Source organism: Rhinatrema bivittatum, chromosome 11, assembly GCF_901001135.1.
Source record: "Rhinatrema bivittatum chromosome 11, aRhiBiv1.1, whole genome shotgun sequence".
NCBI lineage: Eukaryota > Metazoa > Chordata > Amphibia > Gymnophiona > Rhinatrematidae > Rhinatrema > Rhinatrema bivittatum.
Genome location: NC_042625.1, coordinates 1,183,529 through 1,203,045, shown reverse-complemented (window position 1 = coordinate 1,203,045; position 19,517 = coordinate 1,183,529). Strand labels below are relative to the sequence as shown.

The 19,517-nt window shown below is 45.6% G+C and overlaps 1 protein-coding gene across 3 annotated transcripts in view; it reads left to right on the top strand.

Annotated features, from left to right (window-relative positions):
- Positions 1–19,517, top strand: part of THOC5 (THO complex 5) — a 435,920-nt gene that overhangs the window by 339,496 nt on the left and 76,907 nt on the right. For all 3 annotated transcript variants that reach the window (XM_029619746.1, XM_029619745.1, XM_029619747.1), the window contains one exon: positions 6,681–6,768. In XM_029619746.1, coding sequence (XP_029475606.1) covers positions 6,681–6,768 — 88 coding nt within the window. The remainder of the gene's footprint in view (positions 1–6,680; positions 6,769–19,517) is intronic.

The window sequence follows — 19,517 nt, the reverse complement described above, 5'->3', positions numbered from 1 at the left end:
ACAGATGGACTCAGCATCCCACCCAGCTGCCAGTGTACATGAGTTTCACCGATTCAAGGTAAGCCATGTCATTTGTTTACATAAGAGCATCCCCTTGGCCAGGTGTCGCCGCCTTTCGGTTGGGAATGCTGGCGGTCTCCAGCTACTATCAATCGGTCAGGGGAATCCTGTTTCACTATTTCACTGAGCGTCAGTACACACACATCCATAACAGCTTTTGCAAGGAAGATTACTGAGTTGCTACGCTTCCTGTGGGGATATATATACCCGTGCTGACGTCAGATCCGTCTCCAACTGCTAGCACAAGCATACTATACCCATTCGTTCTGAGTCCATCTGTCTACACTAAGGAAAAGGAGATTATCAGGTAAGTAATCTCAACATTCTGCCTTTTTTGTGGCACTTCAAAGAGGATTGCATTCAGGCACTATAGGTATTTCCCTATCCCCAGAAGGCTCATTCACTAAATCACAATATGTTTTGGTACCGCTGCTTTGTAAACCCCACAGTATTTTTCCCTATGGTAAAATACTCTTGGGGGGGGAAATACCCCAGCTTTACTATCCCTGCAAATTATTTATTAGTTGCTGGTGCAATGCTACAGGCGACTTAACTACTACACAAAACATGATATCACCTCAGAAAAATGTTCAAATGATTTTTTTTGACATTATTGCAAACCGGAGAAAAATCTCTCACCATTTAAAAAAAACTATCAGATGCAGTAATTTATCCACCAACAAGGCAAAACACAAATTTTTAGGGGAAGAAGAGGAAGGTTTCATACAATTTCATATCATCGCATCCAGCAATGTATGGCATTTTTAATCATGAACCAACCTCCTCCAACCCGTGAATGTTTTTTTTATTTTTATCGTGATTAGATTTAGTGAAAAAATCTTAAAACTTTTCCTTAGAATATTTCTTCAAGTTTTTTGTCACCCACAATTGGGCTTTTTTTTCAACCTTCAATTTTTCAAGAAGCACCAAGACCATTCTCAATAACGCCAGCACACAGTTGTTTCAATCTTACAGCAGGGAACCACCCCGTCACTTATCTGTGTTAGAATATTTCTTAGAGCTTTTCCACCCACAATTGGGCTTTTTTCAAGAAGCACCCAAACGATTCTCAATGACGCCGACACACAGTTATTTTTTTAAATTTTACAACGGGGAACTTCCCCTTCACTTATCTGTGCACGCTTAGAATTTTAAATCCATGTCCATATCCCAACAAGGCCTCGTTTCGAATCGTGGATTCTTCATCGGGGAAGAGAAGTTCTAATCCAGAAATTGAAAATTGTCCGGCGTCTTCACATATTTTAAATCGCCAAGTAAATGGTCACCATTTTAATTTAAAGCCCAGGCTGACATCACTCTTTTATTCACACAAAGCCGCTTCAAATTGAACCAATCACCAGAGACGCTTACAGCGTGATTACGTGGATTATACGAATTGACGTGAAATCACAGCAAGGTATTCCATTCCAGATCTTCATTTAATCCCCTAGGGGATTGCGTACCCAGAGTAAAAATCCAATAGGCTTCCCTTAAGTCCAATAAATGTTTGCGATCACCTCCCCGCGAGGAAACAGTTACTTGGTCTATAATAGTCCATTTTATCTGTGAAAATGAATGTTCCTTTTGAATACAATGTGAGACTATAGGAGCAGTTAACGTCACTCTTTGTAATCGGGATTTGTGCTCATTCAATCTAGTTTTTATGTTTCGAATAGTTCTTCCAATGTATACTTTAGGACAACTGCACCATAAAGCATATATCACATAATTCGAGTTACAAGTGGTATGTGTTTTCCTCCTAATCTTGTAACCGGACACTGGATCTTGCCACTCATCCCTCTCTATGCAAGTGTCACAATGACAACACTGATTACATCTGAAAATGGTGCCCGTGACTGAGCATGCACTAAGTAATCCCTAATGTTGCTACCCCTAGAGGTAACAATCAATGGGGGTTCTTGAAACACATCATGAATACTCAGTATGTGCCAGTGTGTTCTAATACAGCGGTTCTCAACTGGTGTGTCGCCAAGCACCGGCTGGTGTGTCGCGTGCTCCCGGTCTCTCCCGCTGCTCTTTCTTCCCTGCTGCCGTTGCCACCAGGCTATCAGCATGTTCAAGCCCAGTGGGAACGACAGCAGTGCTAAAAGAAGCTGTGGCACCCGCGGCTGGCCTTTTCTTCTTCCCGCGCCTGCATCCCTCCCCCCCCCCCCCTCCCCCGGACCCGGAACAGGAAGTGATACGCGGTGCGCAGGAAGAAGAAAGAGCCGTGCCGCATGATAAAGTAGCAGCGGCCGCTGCAGCATCGGCCCCCGAGCAATTGAAGCAGCAGGTAATCGAGAAAAGACACAGCAGCATGAGCCTCCCGTGGTCAATGGAATTCTTCCTTCTTGGCCTGCGGGGGCTGGAGGAGGCTGCTGCAGCTACCATTTGTGCTTGGGGGGGAGGAGGAAGTGAATGAGAGAGAGAGAGAGAAGCAGCCAGCCAGCTTCTGTGTAAGTGAGAGAGAAAAAGCATGGAAGTGAGAAATCTGGGTATGTGAGAAAGCATGGGAGTTAGAAGCCTGATTATGTGAGAGAGAGCATGGGAGTGGGAAGCCTGTGTGTGTGTGCATGTATGAGAGAGAGACAGGTTGGTAAGGTGATGGTGTGACTGGTGTGTATGTGAATGTGTGAGAGAGAGAATGTGATTCAGGGAATGCGAAGCCTGTGCACGTGGAGAGTGAGCATGGAAATGAGAGAGAGACTGGTGTGTATGTGTGTGTGTGTAACAGAGAGAAAGTGATTATGGGAATGAGAAGCCTGTGCATGTGAAGAGAGTGAGCATGGGAGTGAGAACCTGGGTGTGTGAGAGACACAGCATGGAGGGAGAAGCCTGTATATGTAAGATAGAACATGGAAGTGGGAAGCCTGTGTGTGTGTGTATTCATGAGAGAGATCAGGTAACTGGTGTGTGTTTGTGTGTATGTGAGAGAGAGAAAGTGATTATGGGAATGAGAAGCCTGTGCATGTGAAGAGTGAGAAAGCTGGGAGTGTGTGAGATACAGCATGGGAGTGAGAAGCCTGTATATCTGAAAGAGAACATGGGAGTGGGAAGCCTGTGTGTGTGTATGCATGAGAGAGATTAGGTGACTGGTGTGTGTGTTTGTGTATGTGTGTGAGAGAAAGAAAGTGATTATGGGAATGAGAAGCCTGTGCATGTGGATAGAACAAGCATGGGAGTGAGAGACTGGTGAGTGTGTGTGAGAAAGTGATTATGAGAGTGAGAAGCCCATATATGTAAGTGGAACACGGGAGTGGGAAGCCTGTGTGTGTATGGCATGAGAGAAACTGTTCAGGAAGGTGACTGGTTTGTTTGTCAAAGACTTTGGGAGATGATTGGTGTGTGAGACAGAAACTGGTCATGGGGGGCATGACTGATATGGTGTGTGTGTGAGAGACATGGGCCCTAAGGAAGAGGACCATGAGTATAGAGCTTAGCTACTACTGCTGCTTCTGGTGTGTGCTACAGCCTGCATGGAAGAGGAGTAGGAGAGCTGCTGGAGGGGGTAAGTAAAGGTGGCTTTTAAAGTTTATTTTTCTTGATTGACTGCCATTTTAATTATTTAATATTATGTGATGTCTGCTTTTTTTGAAACATTTTATCGGTGTTTGGAGAATTTTTAATAGTTTTTATGAGTTTTTAATTGTTGGATGTTATTCTATTCAGAGTTGTTGTGAAACATTTATTCTGCTTATTAGTATAGTTTTACAATTATTTCTGTGTGGGGATCTATAGCTGCTTTCTAGTTCTGCTTTCCTAATAAGAGGGGTATTGGTTTTTAGGGCCTGATTTAATATTTGTAGTGTTGCCTTTTTATAGATAGGGTTGCTCCTGTTTGAGTGTATTCCATAATACAGGTGTAACTGTGTGCGGATTAGTTTATGTGCATTACTACATATCCTGGGAGTATGTTAGGTCGGTTCTGTGTCTGTTACCGAGATATTTTACCAGCATGTAAGCGTTTGTATCAGTCTTATTTGTTGTGTTTTCTCAAGAGGACATGCATTGGTGGTAAACTGCTGTCTTTTCATAAGTAGGGCTATTGAGCCTGGAAGTAGAAGGAGTTTGAGTTGCTGTTACTGAGATGACACCAGAACTAGAATATCTTTTTTTGTAGGGTGAGTTGTATGGGGAATGTCATAATTCTGCTTTACATCCATTATTGTGGGTCAGGGGGGTTCCCGTGGATGCAAACTGACTTTTACATCTAGCCCTGTGACGATCATGGGTCAGTGTGTCACGCATGTGAGAACCATCTGTCAGGTGTGTCCCGACAGAAAAAAGGTTGAGAACCACTGTTCTAATAGACTTAGCAATAGCTGTAGTTTGTTTAAGGACACATACTAAGTTTGGTTCTTGTTTTTTAGGTCTATATGACAACAGAGCTTGTCTGTCGGAATACTTTGCCCTGTAAGCCCTTTTTACAATTTTTTGTGGGTATCCATGGGATAAAAATCTCTCCTTAAGTTTGACTGCTTGCATTTCAAATTCTGCAAGAGTCGAACAGATTCTCCGTATACGAAAAAATTGACTGGTAGGCAGCCCACACTTAAATGAATAAGCATGGTGACTGTGAAACATTAACAAATTGTTACGATCTGATGGTTTCCTGAATACAGTAGTGGTTAATGTTTCCCCATGACGAATCACTAAAACATCCAAGAATGTCATAGTGTTATCTGACCATTGAGCTGTAAACTGGAGATTGATTATATACATTGGAAGAACTATTCGAAACATAAAAACTAGATTGAATGAGCACAAATCCCGATTACAAAGAGCGACGTTAACTGCTCCTATAGTCTCACATTGTATTCAAAAGGAACATTCATTTTCACAGATAAAATGGACTATTATAGACCAAGTAACTGTTTCCTCGCGGGGAGGTGATCGCAAACATTTATTGGACTTAAGGGAAGCCTATTGGATTTTTACTCTGGGTACGCAATCCCCTAGGGGATTAAATGAAGATCTGGAATGGAATACCTTGCTGTGATTTCAAGTCAATTCGTATAATCCACGTAATCACGCTGTAAGCGTCTCTGGTGAATGGTTCAATTTGAAGCGGCTTTGTGTGAATAAAAGAGTGATGTCAGCCTGGGCTTTAAATTAAAATGGTAACCATTTACTTGGCGTTTTAAAATATGTGAAGACGCCGGACAATTTTCAATTTTTGGATTAGAACTTCTCTTCCCCGATGAAGAATCCACGATTCGAAATGAGGCCTTGTCGGGATATGGACATGGATTTAAAATTCTAAGCGTGCACAGATAAGTGAAGGGCAAGTTCCCCGTTGTAAAATTTAAAAAAAACTGTGTGTCGGCGTCATTGAGAATCGTTTGGGTGCTTCTTGAAAAAAGCCAAATTGTGGGTGGAAAAGCTCTAAGAAATATTCTAACACAGATAAGTGACGGGGTGGTTCCCTGCTGTAAGATTGAAAAAACTGTGTGTCGGCGTTATTGAGAGTGGTCTTGGTGCTTCTTGAAAAATTGAAGGTTGAAAAAAAAGCCCAATTGTGGGTGACAAAAAACTTGAAGAAATATTCTAAGGAAAAGTTTTAAGATTTTTTTCACTAAATTTAATCATGTTAAAAATAAAAAAAACATTCACGGGTTGGAGGAGGTTGGTTCATGATTAAAAATGCCATACATTGCTGGATGCGATGATATGAAATTGTATGAAACCTTCCTCTTCTTCCCCTAAAAATTTGTGTTTTGCCTTGTTGGTGGATAAATTACTGCATTTGATAGTTTTTTTAAATAGTGAGAGATTTTTCTCCGGTTTGCAATAATGTCAAAAAAAATCATTTGAACATTTTTCTGAGGTGATATCATGTTTTGTGTAATTCTGATATTCATATCCCTCTAAAAACAGTGTGTGCGTTGTTTTTGTGGTTTCTTACATAGGTGACTTAGCATTAAACATTCATAAAATCATAATTCCGCATGATGGTTACCTCAGAACTGTGGGGACACCATGCCTTAAAGGAGCTGATCGACCTTGACTAATATCCCCTCAAAGTGTTACAAACCCCTTGGGTCTCCTTAGACCCATTGTTTTCCCCTGCCACCTCTGAGGTGGCCAAATTTGTAACAAAAAAAAAGTTACATTTCTTAAAACCCCTACCCTCAACCTCTATGCTTTGACAAAAAAGTGTCCCCCTCCCCTTTCCCCCCAGACCTACCAAGCTAACCCTGGTGGCTCTGAATCTCATGGCAGCCATTTTCCCAGTGAAACTGACTGCCCGTCATGTCATGGGGCAAAGGAAAGCTGCTGGCTGGCACCATTTTGGAAAACGCTAATGAGCTGATTAGTAAACATGAGGTACTGTGGCAGAATAACGCATATTATTTTAAATATAGTGTTAACTCTGCCTGCGGTAACCAGCCTAATGGCAGCTTTGTAAATGAGGCCCTAAGTTTGTACCTGAAGAAATGGAGGTTGAAATGACTTTCCCAAGATCACAAGGCGCAGCAGCAGGATTTGAACCCTGGCATACCTGATTTCACAGCCCCCTGCTCTAACCACCAAGGTACTCTTTCACTCTTGTACGACAGTGGGATACTGTCATGACATCTCTGATCCAGCTGATATTCCTCTTCTGTCCACTCTTGTAGGATCTGTCCTTCACAAAGGAGGTTATGGAAGCTGGTTTGGCTGAAGCTACACACATGTACTTTTCCACAGTGATCGAAAGAGGAACAGGTACAGGAGAGAAGTGTATAGGAGAAGGTGATATGGTGAGATTTCCTAGCATGTGAATAGATGGATTCAGGACTAGTGGGTTAGGCACCTCTATCAGCAGATGCCTTGGGTCCGGTAGCTGGTTTTTCAGTTGGCGTAGACTTAGCTGATTGCAAAAAACAATACGGCAGATGGTCTTTTAGAGCCAGGAAGCTGATCAAATAAACGCAGACCAGTCGTCTTAGTTGCAAGAATAATTTATTGAGGAGACAGAGGTTGTACAAATAAAAATAGAATGCTCAAATGGCCAGACTCTGGCTGAGTTTCACCCGAGAACAGGGCTGCATCAGGGGCTTGTGAGTATATGGATTGTAATGAATGGAAATAGGTTTGCTCGGTCTGAATGTGAATTTCTTTTAATAATACTGGAGCCACGGTAGCATCAGCCTATCCACCATCCACCACTCCACCATGATTGAACAGCTATCAGAAATTGGTGCAAAAGAAAAAAACCTACAATGGTTCACATCTTACCTATCACAAAGAACCTACCAAGTGTCAATCAACAACACCCTTTAAAAAAAAAAACAACTTAGACACCGGAGTACCCCAAGGCTCCGCTTTATCAGTGACACTCTTCAATATTTATCTGCTTCTGATATGCCACTTCCTCTCAAACCTTAATCTGACACACTTTATATATGCAGATGACATACAAATATTAATCCCAATACACAACTCACTAGAAGAAACCTACAAAAAAATAGCCACAGAATAAAACAAATACTAACCAACATGAAACTCATCCTTAACTTCGATAAAACTGAAATAATTGTATTGAATAGAAAGAGCAGCACTCCTCAACTTCCACCACTCAACCTAATAAACCAAAATGTGACTATCTCTCCAGTCAATTATGCCCGCAATCTAGGAATCATAATCGACAAGGAACTTTCCTTCAAGAACCACATCACAACTAAAATCAAAGACGGATATCATAAACTCCTAACACTACGACAATTAAAATCTTTCCTCGCCCCCAACGACTTCAGATCAATACTCCAACTACTCATCTTCTCCAACCTGGACTATTGTAACTCCTTCCTGTTCAACTTACCTCTTAACACCATCCGGGTGTTAAGAGGTAAGTTGAATCCTGCAGAACACGCGGTAAGAATTCTCACTGGATCTAAAAAAACATGATCACATTACTCCTACATTTATATCACTACACTGGCTCCCAATAAAATTTAGGATAGAATACAAAATACTATCCATATTACATAAAATAATATATGAAAAACAAACAAACTGGCTAAGTCCATTCATAAAATTGCATACTCCAAACAGAAACCTCAGATCAGCAAATAAAGGTATTTTAAAGATTCCACCTACTTGCTATAAACTCACCTCAACGCAAAATAGAGCAATTTCTCTAGGAAGCCCTAAACTCTGGAACACCCTCCCAATCAAACTCAGAACACAAGAAAACTTAAAAACATTTTAAAAAGAGCTAAAAACATACATGTTTACCAAAGCATATCACCTCAACCAATGACTCGATGAACTCCAATGCTAAAAACCTAGTGAACTCAACCCAAGATGATATAACAATGAACTAAAATATGTAAAGAGTAACATCTAAACTAAGTTTATAAATTAATATCTTTTTATGTTAGCAACCATATGTACCTTTTGGAAACTCTGTTAATCATCGAAACTTTGTAAACCGTTGTGATGGCGAAACTGAGCGGTATATAAAACTCGATAAATAAATATCCTCAAGAAAATGTATTCCCTGTACGTACCCGGATCAGTCCAGACTCCTAGGTTTTGGCCCCCCCCCCCCCCCCTCGCCTGGAGATAGAGAGGTTTTCAAAACAAAACTCCGCCTTATATAGGATGGTGCCACCTACAATCCGGCAGTATTTCTCTGTCTCCAGCAGATGTGGAGGTGCAAGACCTACAGTCTGCTGATTGTTCATTGGAGTTAGAGTAGTGAGTTCTGTGAGGTTTAGAGAGTTTTCGGTCTGTAAAACTTTTTAAATTTGATTTAAAAAAAAAAAAAAAAAAAAGGAGCAGTTCCTGTCCTGAGCCTCCCAGGGAGGTTTGTAAGGTCTTGAGGGGACCATCCCCCGCTGGTTGTTGAGGCAGCTGCAATACAGGGTCGAGGGCCCTCTTATTCCAAGCTAGCAGCTGGGTGCAACACCGAGGAGCCCTATTCACTCCACCCTGCCAGATCAGGACCATGGACCACTGCTGGGCAAGTTTAAAAAAAAAAAAAAAAAAAAGTTTTGATTTTCTGTCAGTGTCACTGGCGCTGCAGCTCTCTTCCCTCCCTGACTCGGCGCTTGGGCAGACCGCAATTCTTTTTCTATTTTTTACAGAATTGAATTTTAGCTTTCTCAGGCCCGCTGCCCGATGCTGCGCTCATCTGCCTGCCGTGCATGTGGCGTGGCTCGGCCCGGACATGTCTTTCTCGGGAGGGGCTGTGCTCAGCGGGTCTTCCCGGGGGGAATACTCTGGGGCCGCGAAAATGGTTAAAGGCAAGGCTGCTAGAGCTCCTTCAGTGTTAGCTACACCGAGATCAATGGCCTCCGTTCCCGCACTCAGCGGGAACGGAGGCCATTTTGGAGTCTTTTAGATCAGTGATTCCCAACCTTTTTTTGCACCAGGGACCGGTTTCAAGCAAGACCATGTTTCCATGGCAGGGTAGGGTAGGGGCGGGGCTTTGGTCATATGGGGGCGGGGTTATGGAGGGGGTTGGATTTTAGTGCATACTTATTTAATTATGACATTTATAATGTGAATGTGACTCAACTCACCATAGGTTCAGAATGAGTGGGAGCACCGGGCTTGTTTCCCTTGTTTTCCAAACTTCACATCTCTCTCCTCCACCTGACGCCTTCCCTCTCATGACCTCCCCTGGCTGTGAGCAAACCCCAGGAAGACACCCATTCATTCTCATCCACAGATACACCCTCAGGCAGGCACCCATGCAATCACACACATACACACCCCCAGGCAGACTCCCATTCATACACATGCACACACTAAAGGCAGAGACCCCCTCTCTTTCTTTTGCCAGCAACCTCAGAGCCTCTCTCATTCCTCTGCCACATGGCTATTGAGGAGGTGCTGATTGCTGCTACTGGCACTGAAGCCCATTCTGCTGCCTCCTCTGTGCAGGCCCCGAGGGCTTCCAGTTCCTCCATGCTGATCTTGTACATTGTGAGATCCACATAGAGAAAGTGCTACTCTTGCACATTCCCAAAGATTACATGTGTCAATCAGTAAAAAGTAATTTATTTTTTTTACATTTGCTGTCTGATCTTAGTTTTCTAATCGGTTGGTCACCAGCTTTTTTTTTCCACCTTCCCTTTCTTATTTTTTTTGCCAATTCCTTTTATATTGTCTTTTTTTTCTATTTCTTTTCTCTCCATCTGTCTTCTTCCTTCAAACAGTCAGGTTCTCATTCTCACATTCTCTCTCTCTCTCTCTCTCTCTCTCTTACGAGCGATCGCTCTGTCTCACATGTCTGTCTTATACAATCATTCATACACACAGTCTCTCACTGGCACATGCTGTCTGACTCTCACACACACAGAGGCTCTCACATGCTTTCTCTGCAAACATTCAGGTCTTCATTCCCACACACAGTCTCTCAACTCACTCTCGCAAACAATCTCTCAACTCATCTCATACGCGCACATATACGCACTCTACAGGCCCTCAGCCTCTCTCTCACCTCTGGGCCTCTTCTTTATGGGTCGCCACAGGATGGGCTCTGCAGCGGCCCTGGTCTTCTCGGGCCGCGCTGCTCCTCTTCTGCAGCGCCACGGATCCGCAAAAAACCCCCAATGGCCCGGTCCTGGTCAGCGGACCGGTAGTTGGGGACCCCTGTTTTAGATCAGTGACTTGTGCAGCCCTGGGGGAGAGGATTCTCCTTCCTCCTCTCTCTCCTCAGCCAGGGTTTCCTGGAGGGGAGCAAACCTTTACAGCCTCTCTCACCTACAATGGAGGATAGCCCCGAGGGGGCTTCTGACTCCTCCTCCTCTTCCTCCTTCTCCTTGGAGATTATTTTATTTCTCCTTAAGACTTTTAAAGCCAGGAGGGAAGGGAAGCTGCAGGCTGGGAGTAAAACTTCCTCTAGTGGTCTTAAGTCTCTTTCCCGAAAGAGGTCTAAGTCTAAGGGAGTCTCTGGGTCCTCCAAAGCTAAGCACCCTTTGCATACAGGGGCTCATCAGACCGATACTGATTCCACGGGTCAGGATACGGACCCAGGGGACCAGGACCCGCAGGGCAAGCCTCCTATGGGGGTGGATATAGACCCTGATCAACATCCACAGGATCCAGCACGAGGCTCTCACATTGTGGAAGGAGATGACCCTAAGGTGGTCAGTCTGTTTAGGAGGGAGGAGTTGGCTCCGCTTATTCCTGCCATACTGTGTGAGCTAGGCATAGATGGGCCGCCAGAGGAGTCCAAGCTAGGGGCCATGGATCCAGTGTTGTTGGGTCTGAGGGACCCGGCTACTTCCTTTCCTTTTCATTTTTCTGCCATGGACTTGCTATATAGAGAATTGGATACCTCAGATCTGGGATTGAAAGTTAGCAAGCCTATGGATAAGCTATATCCTCTTCCGGAGGAAGTAATTGACATACTGCGGGTGCCCAAGGTGGACGCGGCGGTGTCCACAGTCACCAAAAAGACCACAATCCTGGTTATGAGTGCTACAGCCCTGAAGGACCTGCAGGATAGAAAGTTGGAGCTGCAGCTCACGAAAATTTTTGAAGCCTCGGCACTGGGAGTGCGGGCAGCTATGTGCAGCAATTTAGCCTTACGAGCGGCCCTTCGCTGGGTTCAGCGGTTACAGGCTAATGCTGGTCTTTCCGATGCAGAAGCACAGCAAGCAGGGCATCTGGAAGCTTCGATCACTTATAGTGCGGATGAACTTTATGATCTGTTACGGACTTCAGCCAGATCCATGGTGTCAGCAGTCTCTGCTCGTCTGCTCATGTGGTTAAGAAAGTGGTCGGCGGATATTTCCTCCAAGACTCAGCTGGGGTCGTTGCCTTTCAAGGGTAAATTGCTTTTTGGCAAGGACCTCGAGGATATGATTCAATCCCTGGGGGAGAACAAGGTTCACAGACTGCCAGAGGATAGGCCCAAGTCGAGGGGCTTCTTTTCTTCACGGTCTTGATTCAGAGGGAATCGGAGATTTCGTCCGGCCAGAACTCCAGCTTCTTCCTTTCGGCAAGCGTCTGGTCGCCAACAGTCCTGGTCTCGGCCCTTTCGTGCAGATGCTTTGGCAGAACCGGGGCTACCCAGTCGCATCTGGGGCCAAGTCTTCCCAAAGAAGGGGCGCCGACCCATTCCAGCTGTCGGGGGCAGATTGTCCCTGCTTTATGAGGAATGGGTCAGGGTGATGTAGGACCAGTGTGCTTTAGATTTTGCACAACACCTTCCGGGGCGGTTTCTGGTCTCCCCATGCAGTTATGAAGAGAAACAGGCAGTACAAGATACTTTGCAACGCCTTCTGCAACTCTGCGCCAGCACCCCGGTTCCTCAGGAGGAGCAGCGAAAAGGGCGTTATTCCATTTACTTCGTAGTCCCCAAAAAAGAGGCATCCTTCCGACCCATTCTGGATTTGAAGCTATATTTTTGTAATTTTTTTCTTTTAAAATTAGCTGTTTTTATCTTTTATGACTGAATGTAATTTCTCCACTGTATATTTATTTGTTTTGTTTCCTGGTGCATCCATACTTGGACGACTGGCTAATTCGGGCAAATTCAGAGTCACTCGGCCAGTTGGCAATTCGCAAAGTGCTTCAACTTCTGCGATCACTGGGTTGGGTGATCAACGTAGCTAAGAGCCGACTGGTGCCCACCCAGTCTTTGGAGTTTTTAGGGGCTCTATTCGACACTCAACATGGGGGAGTGTTCCTTACCTCGGTCCGAATTGTCAAGCTACACGCACAAGTGTGGGACTTATTGGCCAACCGTCTCCCCAGAGTGTGCGGGATTATTTGCGGGTTCTCGGCTCCATGACTTCCACCCTGGAGCTGGTGCCCTGAGCCTTTCCTCATATGCGTCCTTTACAGTCAGCGTTGCTTTCGCGTTAGAATCCAGTCTCCGAACAGTTTCATTTACCTCTCCCTCTTACGGATACGGCGTACTCCAGTCTTGTTTGGTGGCATCTCGGACAATTTATCCCGAGGAGTTCCCCTGGAGGTGACCACTGACCCCAGCCTCTCCGGTTGGGGAGCAGTTTGCCTGAAGAAGTCTGTGCAGGGACAGTAAGAACATAAGAAAATGCCATACTGGGTCAGACCAAGGGTCCATCAAGCCCAGCATCCTGTTTCCAACAGTGGCCAATCCAGGCCATAAGAACCTGGCAAATACCCAAAAACTAAGTCTATTCCATGTTACCATTGCTAATGGCAGTGGCTATTCTCTAAGTGAACTTAATAGCAGGTAATGGTCCCAGGAAGAATCTCAGTGATTTATCAATCGTCTGGAAACCAGGGCAGTGTAGTTAGCGTTGCAAGCGTTCTGCCCTCTCCTCCAGGGGAAGTCAGTCAGAATTCTTTCCAACAATGTGACCACGGTGGCTTATACCAATCGCCATGGGGGAACCAAGAGCCAGCCAGTGGCCACGGAAGCCCGGCAGCTGATCAGCTGGGCGGAGAAGCATTTAGTAAGTATTGCAGCATCTCACATAGCAGGAGTTGACAACATTCAGGCAGACTTTCTCAGTCAGCACCGCCTCGATCCCGGGGAATGGGATCTCGCAGACGAAGCTTTCCAGCTCATATGCGACACATGGGACATACCGCGCATGGATCTCATGGCAACGTTTCTGAACGCCAAGGCTCCGCACTTCTTTGGTTGCCGCAGAGAAACAGGAGCAGGAGGGGTAGATGCCCTGGTGCTGCTATACGCCTTCCTTCCTTGGCCGCTGATAGGCAAAGTGCTCAGGAGAGTGGAGATACACCCAGCAGAAGTCATCCTCGTAGCTCCAGAGTGGCCGAGACGGCCTTTGTTTGCGGACCTGGTCAATCTGGCAGTGGTGGTTCCCCTGCGGTTGCCACTGATCCCGGACTTTCTCCATCAAGGGCCCTTGTGTTTGGAAGAGGTCGATCGCTTTTGTCTAGCGGCATGGCTTTTGAGAGGCGCCACCTGAGGAGCAAAGAGTATTCAAACGCTGTGGTGGCAACACTTCTCCGGTCATGCAAGACATCCACCAACCTTGCATGTGTGCATGTGTGGAGAATCTTTGAGTCTTGGTGCGTGGACCTGGCAATTGTTCCTACTCTGTCTTCAGTGTTAGATATTTTAGGTTTCTTACAATCCGGACTCGCCAAGGGCTTATCGTGTAGTTCCCTGAGGGTTCAGGTGGCAGCTCTTGGTTGTTTGCGGGGTTCCATTCAAGGCGTGGCGTTGGCTGCTCACCTTGATGTGGCTTGTTTCCTAAAGGGGACAAAGTATTTACGTCCCCCGATCAGGCACCCTTGTCCTTCTTGGAATCTGAACTTGGTTCTCTCAGCTCTGTGTACGGCACCCTTTGAGCCTCAGAAAACGGCTACAATAAAGGATCTCTCATTAAAGGTGATTTTTCTTATCGCTATCACATCTGCTCGCAGGGTATCGGAGTTCCAGGCTTTATCCTGTAGGGAGCCGTTTCTGAGAATTTTGTTTTCTGGTGTGTCCTTGCGGATGGCTCCTTCCTTTCTTCCAAAGGTGGTGTCTGCTTTTCACGGGAATCAGTCAGTGGAGCTTCCGTCATTTCCCGTTTTGGATCGGTCAGACCCTATGTCTAAAGACTTACGGAAGCTGGATGTTCGGGCGTTGTTGCATTATCTGGAAGTTACTAATGTGTTTCGTGTGACGGACCATCTTTTTGTGCTGTGGACTGGTCCAAAATGAGGAAATATGGCATCTAAAGCTACGATTTTACGCTGGTTGTAAGAGGCTATAGGCTCGGCATATTTGCTGCGTGGTAAGCCTGTACCGTTTGGTCTTCAGGCTCATTCTACCCGTTTGCAGATGGCTTCTTGAGCGGAGTGTCAAATGGTCTCACCGCAGGAGATCTGCAGAGTGGCGACTTGGAAGTCTTTGCCAGACACTACAGACTGGATGTTCAGGCACTGGGTGAAGGAGACTTTGGAGAAGCAGTGCTTAGAGCGGGCCTCTCCAGATCCCATCCCAGGTAAGAAAGCTCTGGTACATTCCAGGAGTCTGGACTGATCCGTGTACCTACAAGGGAAAGGAAAATTTAGTTTCTTACCTGATAATTTTTGTTTCTGAAGTACCATGGATTAGTCCAGAGTCCCGCCTGGGGAACGCATGGAAGTAAGGGAGAGTCCACTCAGTTATTGATTGATTTGTTTTCAGATCTTCAGAAATTGGATTGACTGTCCTCAAGTGATTCTATAGGTTCCGTTCCTAGGAGGGTTAAGTGAACCGGTTATTTCTTTTTCTTGTTGAAGTTTTATTGTACATAGTTATGGTGGTTTTTTGAGAGCCATTCTGCTTTGACATTGAGTAATACTGCCGGACTGTAGGTGGCACCATCCAATATAAGGCGGAGTTTTGTTTTGAAAACTTCTCGGTCTCCATCTGCTGGGGGGGGGGGGGGGGTAAAACTCAGGAATCTGGACTGATCCATGGTACTACAGGAACGAAAATTATCAGGTAAGGAACTAATTTTCCTTTATTCAAGTAATGGCAACTCCGCTGAATGTAGTAAAAACAGGGAATTGTTGGAAACAGAATTATGTATTGTGTATGCAAACTAGGAAACACTCAGTTACTGCATAAACATAAAAAAGATTGTAATGCTAAAAGTACATCAACAGCACTATAGTGCTTCTATGGGCCATTTGAGCATTCTATGTTTTTTTGTACAACCTCTGTCCTCAATAAATTATTCTTGCAACTAAGACTACCTGTCTACCTTTGTTTGATCAGCTTCCTGACTTAGCTGATTGTACAGCTTAAAGGCAGTGGATGCAGGAAGCCAAGCACAGCAGTGACAGCAGATACACCCCCCCCCCCCCCCCCCCCCCGCAGCTGGAGACCATCTCTGTACTCAGCCTGAAAGGGCTGAGCTCAGGTAAGTTTAAAAAAAAATAAGATACTTACAAAGACAGTGAAGGGGGGGTTGTTTATGGATTCCCCTTCCCCGGTCTCCAAGCTCGGCACGACATTCTGACGTTCGTCTTGCCCCAAGGGAGGTTCAGGGACGGGGGCAGCCTAGCAGGTTGAGCAGCCTCTTTGCCTAGGCCCTGCTCGGAGGCCACTGTGCGCCATGTGGTAGGCTGCAACAGTGTTTTTGCGTGCTTTTGCCTGTGTGTTCGGCTGCCTTTTATAGGATGTCAGTTCAGTGGTGCGTCTCAGTGTGCATCCAGGCTGTGCGTCCAGATTTTGGATGCTTAGTTGAGTATCTGCTTGGGCGTCCAGGTTGAGTGGCATCTGGCTTGGATGCTTGCTTATCTGCTCACAAATTGGATGTACGTTCGTATGCGCTTAAGTTGGGACGCCTAGTTCTTGGAAGCCTAAACTTTGGACGCATATATATAAAAAAAAATCTTAATATATGATGGCACCTATAGCTAAGATACCTAAGCGCCTTGCCTTGTGTGCAGCTTGTCATATTCGGATGTCTCAGCCTAGCATGCCCTCTAACTTGTGTCAGCACTGTTTAGAAGCTCAGGGAGAATTATCTTCCTCTGATTTTACTGCCTGGTTCTTCCCAGCCTGATGAGGTTATGGGTAAAGATGGGTCAGGAGAAACACCTGATATTGGAACTCCTTTGACTGGTTTCTCAGCAGGAGACAGCAAATCAGTGGGCACAGCACAGGTGCCTCCTGGTTTTGGCATGGATCCTTCTGCCTTTTCTTGGGTAGGATTTCAATCCCTGAAAAAATTCTTTCTTCAGGCACAGTCCTCAGCTCCTTCCAATCCTGTCGGGTCAGTTCCTCAGGTGGTGGCCTCTCCCTCTTCTGATTCTACGTTTAAATGCTGAAGTACTCATCAAGCTGCAGGTGCTTCTGACAGGAAATCCAGAGGGCATGGATGAAGAGGCAGATTCAGACTACCTGGAGAATGGGTAAATTCCTCCAGGATTAGAACCATATAGGGTTATGTTGCGGTTCTTTCATAGAGATGAATTGCCAGTCCTGATTTCCCAGACACTGAAAATGCTGCGAATTCCTGGAGCAGATTCCATGTCTGAGCCAAGGAAAAATCCCATTTTGGTGTGTCTGCATACAGCCTTTTGTTTTTCCTGGTTATGGAGTCCATTCAAGAATTGATTGATCTTGAATGGGATGCCCCAGAGGCAAATTTTAAAGGGGGTCGGATCTTGGAAGGCCTATTCCCCCTGGATCCAGTGGCGAGAAAGCATCTGCGTTTTCTGAAAGTGGATGCGCTTGTCTGTGCTGTCTCTAAACGGACAAATATCCCTGTGAAGGGAGGAGAGCAGCCTTGAAGGATCTACATCCTAGGAGAATTGAGGCCATCCTTAAGCAAGCATTTGAAGCAGAGGCAATGACTCAGCAGATAGCAGGATGTTGATGAATCTGGAGTGTCTTCAAGGACAGTTATGGAAACCGCTGCTGCCTTTTTAGCAGATGCAGGCTGTGCTTTGGTCCACATCTTCGCCAGGGGAGTGGCTTTGATAATAGTGGCCAGATGCCAGTAATGACTGAGGAATTGGTCAGCCAATGTGACCTCCAAAAAGCAGTCTTATGAAATTTCCTTTAAAGGCTCACTCTTGTTTGGGAGCAAGTTGGAGAAACTGACCAGTAAGTGGGGCAAGTTTCCGGTTCCTCGGTTGCCGGAGGATAAGAAGCAATTACAACGCCCCTTTGGTATGAGGGGTTGTCTCAGAGGTTCCAAGCATTTTTGTCCCTACAGAGGGACGACCTTTCAGAGGACTCGTCCTTCTGGCAGGTCTCAGTCTTTTCGTCCTTGACAGCTGAGGGGGGACAAGGGGCTCCTGACCCTCCCTATGCTGACTTGCACCCCCGGGAACAGGAGATAGGGGAAGGCCTCTCTCTTTTTTATCAAAAGTGGGTCGAGATCACATTGGATCAATGGGTCCTGGAAGTGATACGAGAAGGATAGGCACTAGAATTTTTCAGTATTCCTTGGGATGTGTTCATGGTGTCTTCCTGTCATGCCCCGCAGAAGAGACAGGCGGTTGAGTGTACACTGTCAAGGCTTCTCAGTCTGAGTTCCACATCTCAAGAAAATACAGGTAGATATTCCATTTATTTTATTGTGCCCAAGAAGGAGGGCTCTTTTCGTCCCATCCTAGATCTCAAGAGTCAACAGTCATTTGCAGGTGACTTATTTTCGCATGGAAACATTGCGTTCAGTAATAATGGCCGTGCAGTCAGGGGAATTCTTGACTTTCTTGGATCTGTCCGAGGCTTACCTCCATAATCCTGAGTGGAGCACCAACGTTTTCTGCATTTTCGGTGTTGGAGTGCCATTATCTGTTTCGGGTGCTACCTTTGGGTCTAGCCAGCGCTCCCAGAACCTTTTCCAAAATTATAGTGGTAGTAACTGCAGAACTGAGAGAGGATGGGCTACTGGTACACCCGTATTTAGATGACTGGTTGCTTCAGGCCAAGTCTCTGGAAGAGAGCCATCTGGTGACCCACCCAGTGATCTCCCTGTTACAGGAGCTCTGTTGGGGGGGATAACTTAGCCAAGAGCAATCTTCAGCCAGCTCAGTCATTGGTGCATCTGGGGGTGTGATTTGACATAATGCAGGGCAAAGATTTTCTGCAAGAAATTTGCGTTCAAAAATTAGTATCTCTGGTGCTTCTCTTGAAGAGCATATACGCCCAACAGTGTAGTCTCATCTGCTGGTTACTCTGTTTGATGGCATCAAACAGAGTTACTAGCTTCACCCCCCCAGCATCAACCACTTCACTCCCCCCCCCCCCCCCCCCCCCCCCCCCAGCATCAACCCTGGAAGTGGTGCCGATATGCATCCACTTCAGAGCTTTCCTTCTCTCTCGTGGGAATCCGCAGTCTCAGGGGTATTCGATTCAGCTTCAACTGCCGATGGAAGCCTGCTTTCACCTCCAGTGGTGGTTGCAAGCGGATCATCTGAGAAATGGACAGACTGGTTAGTACTCACAACAGATGTGAGCCTCCAAGATTGGGGAGCTCACTTTCAGGAGCTAAAGGCACAAGGGCACTGGAATACAGAAGAGTTTCTCTGTAACATCAATCAGCTGGAAGTCCGGGCGGTCAGGCTAGTTACAATTTCATACAGCCCCTCATACCGTCCTTTAGCATATTCCCTTTACAACATGTACCCCCTATTGTACGGTACTCACTTTGTTCCCTCAGAATAATACAGAATTCCTGCCGATGTTTAATTTAGTTCTTCCCCCTCAGCCTTATAATATAGTGTGTAAATTGGCTACTGTATCTCCCATTGTATGGTGCTTACCTTGCTCCCCCAAATTATGACAGTTTTGTAAAATTATTGTTATTGTACATATCCCATGATAATTTTGTGCATACTCCATGGTTTCACTTTGTTCACTTGTTAAGATTACTCACCCGTCTGTACCTTGTAATGGTACTGTTCCTATCTGTTTCTCCACTAACTCTCTTGAATTCCCAACTGCTGCCTCCTATTTCTTCAGCCTGCCCCACCTTCCCCCCTCCTTGTTCATTGTATTTTCTAATCTTTCAAAGTTACTTGTAAACCGGCGTGATGTTCCCACGAATGTCGGTATA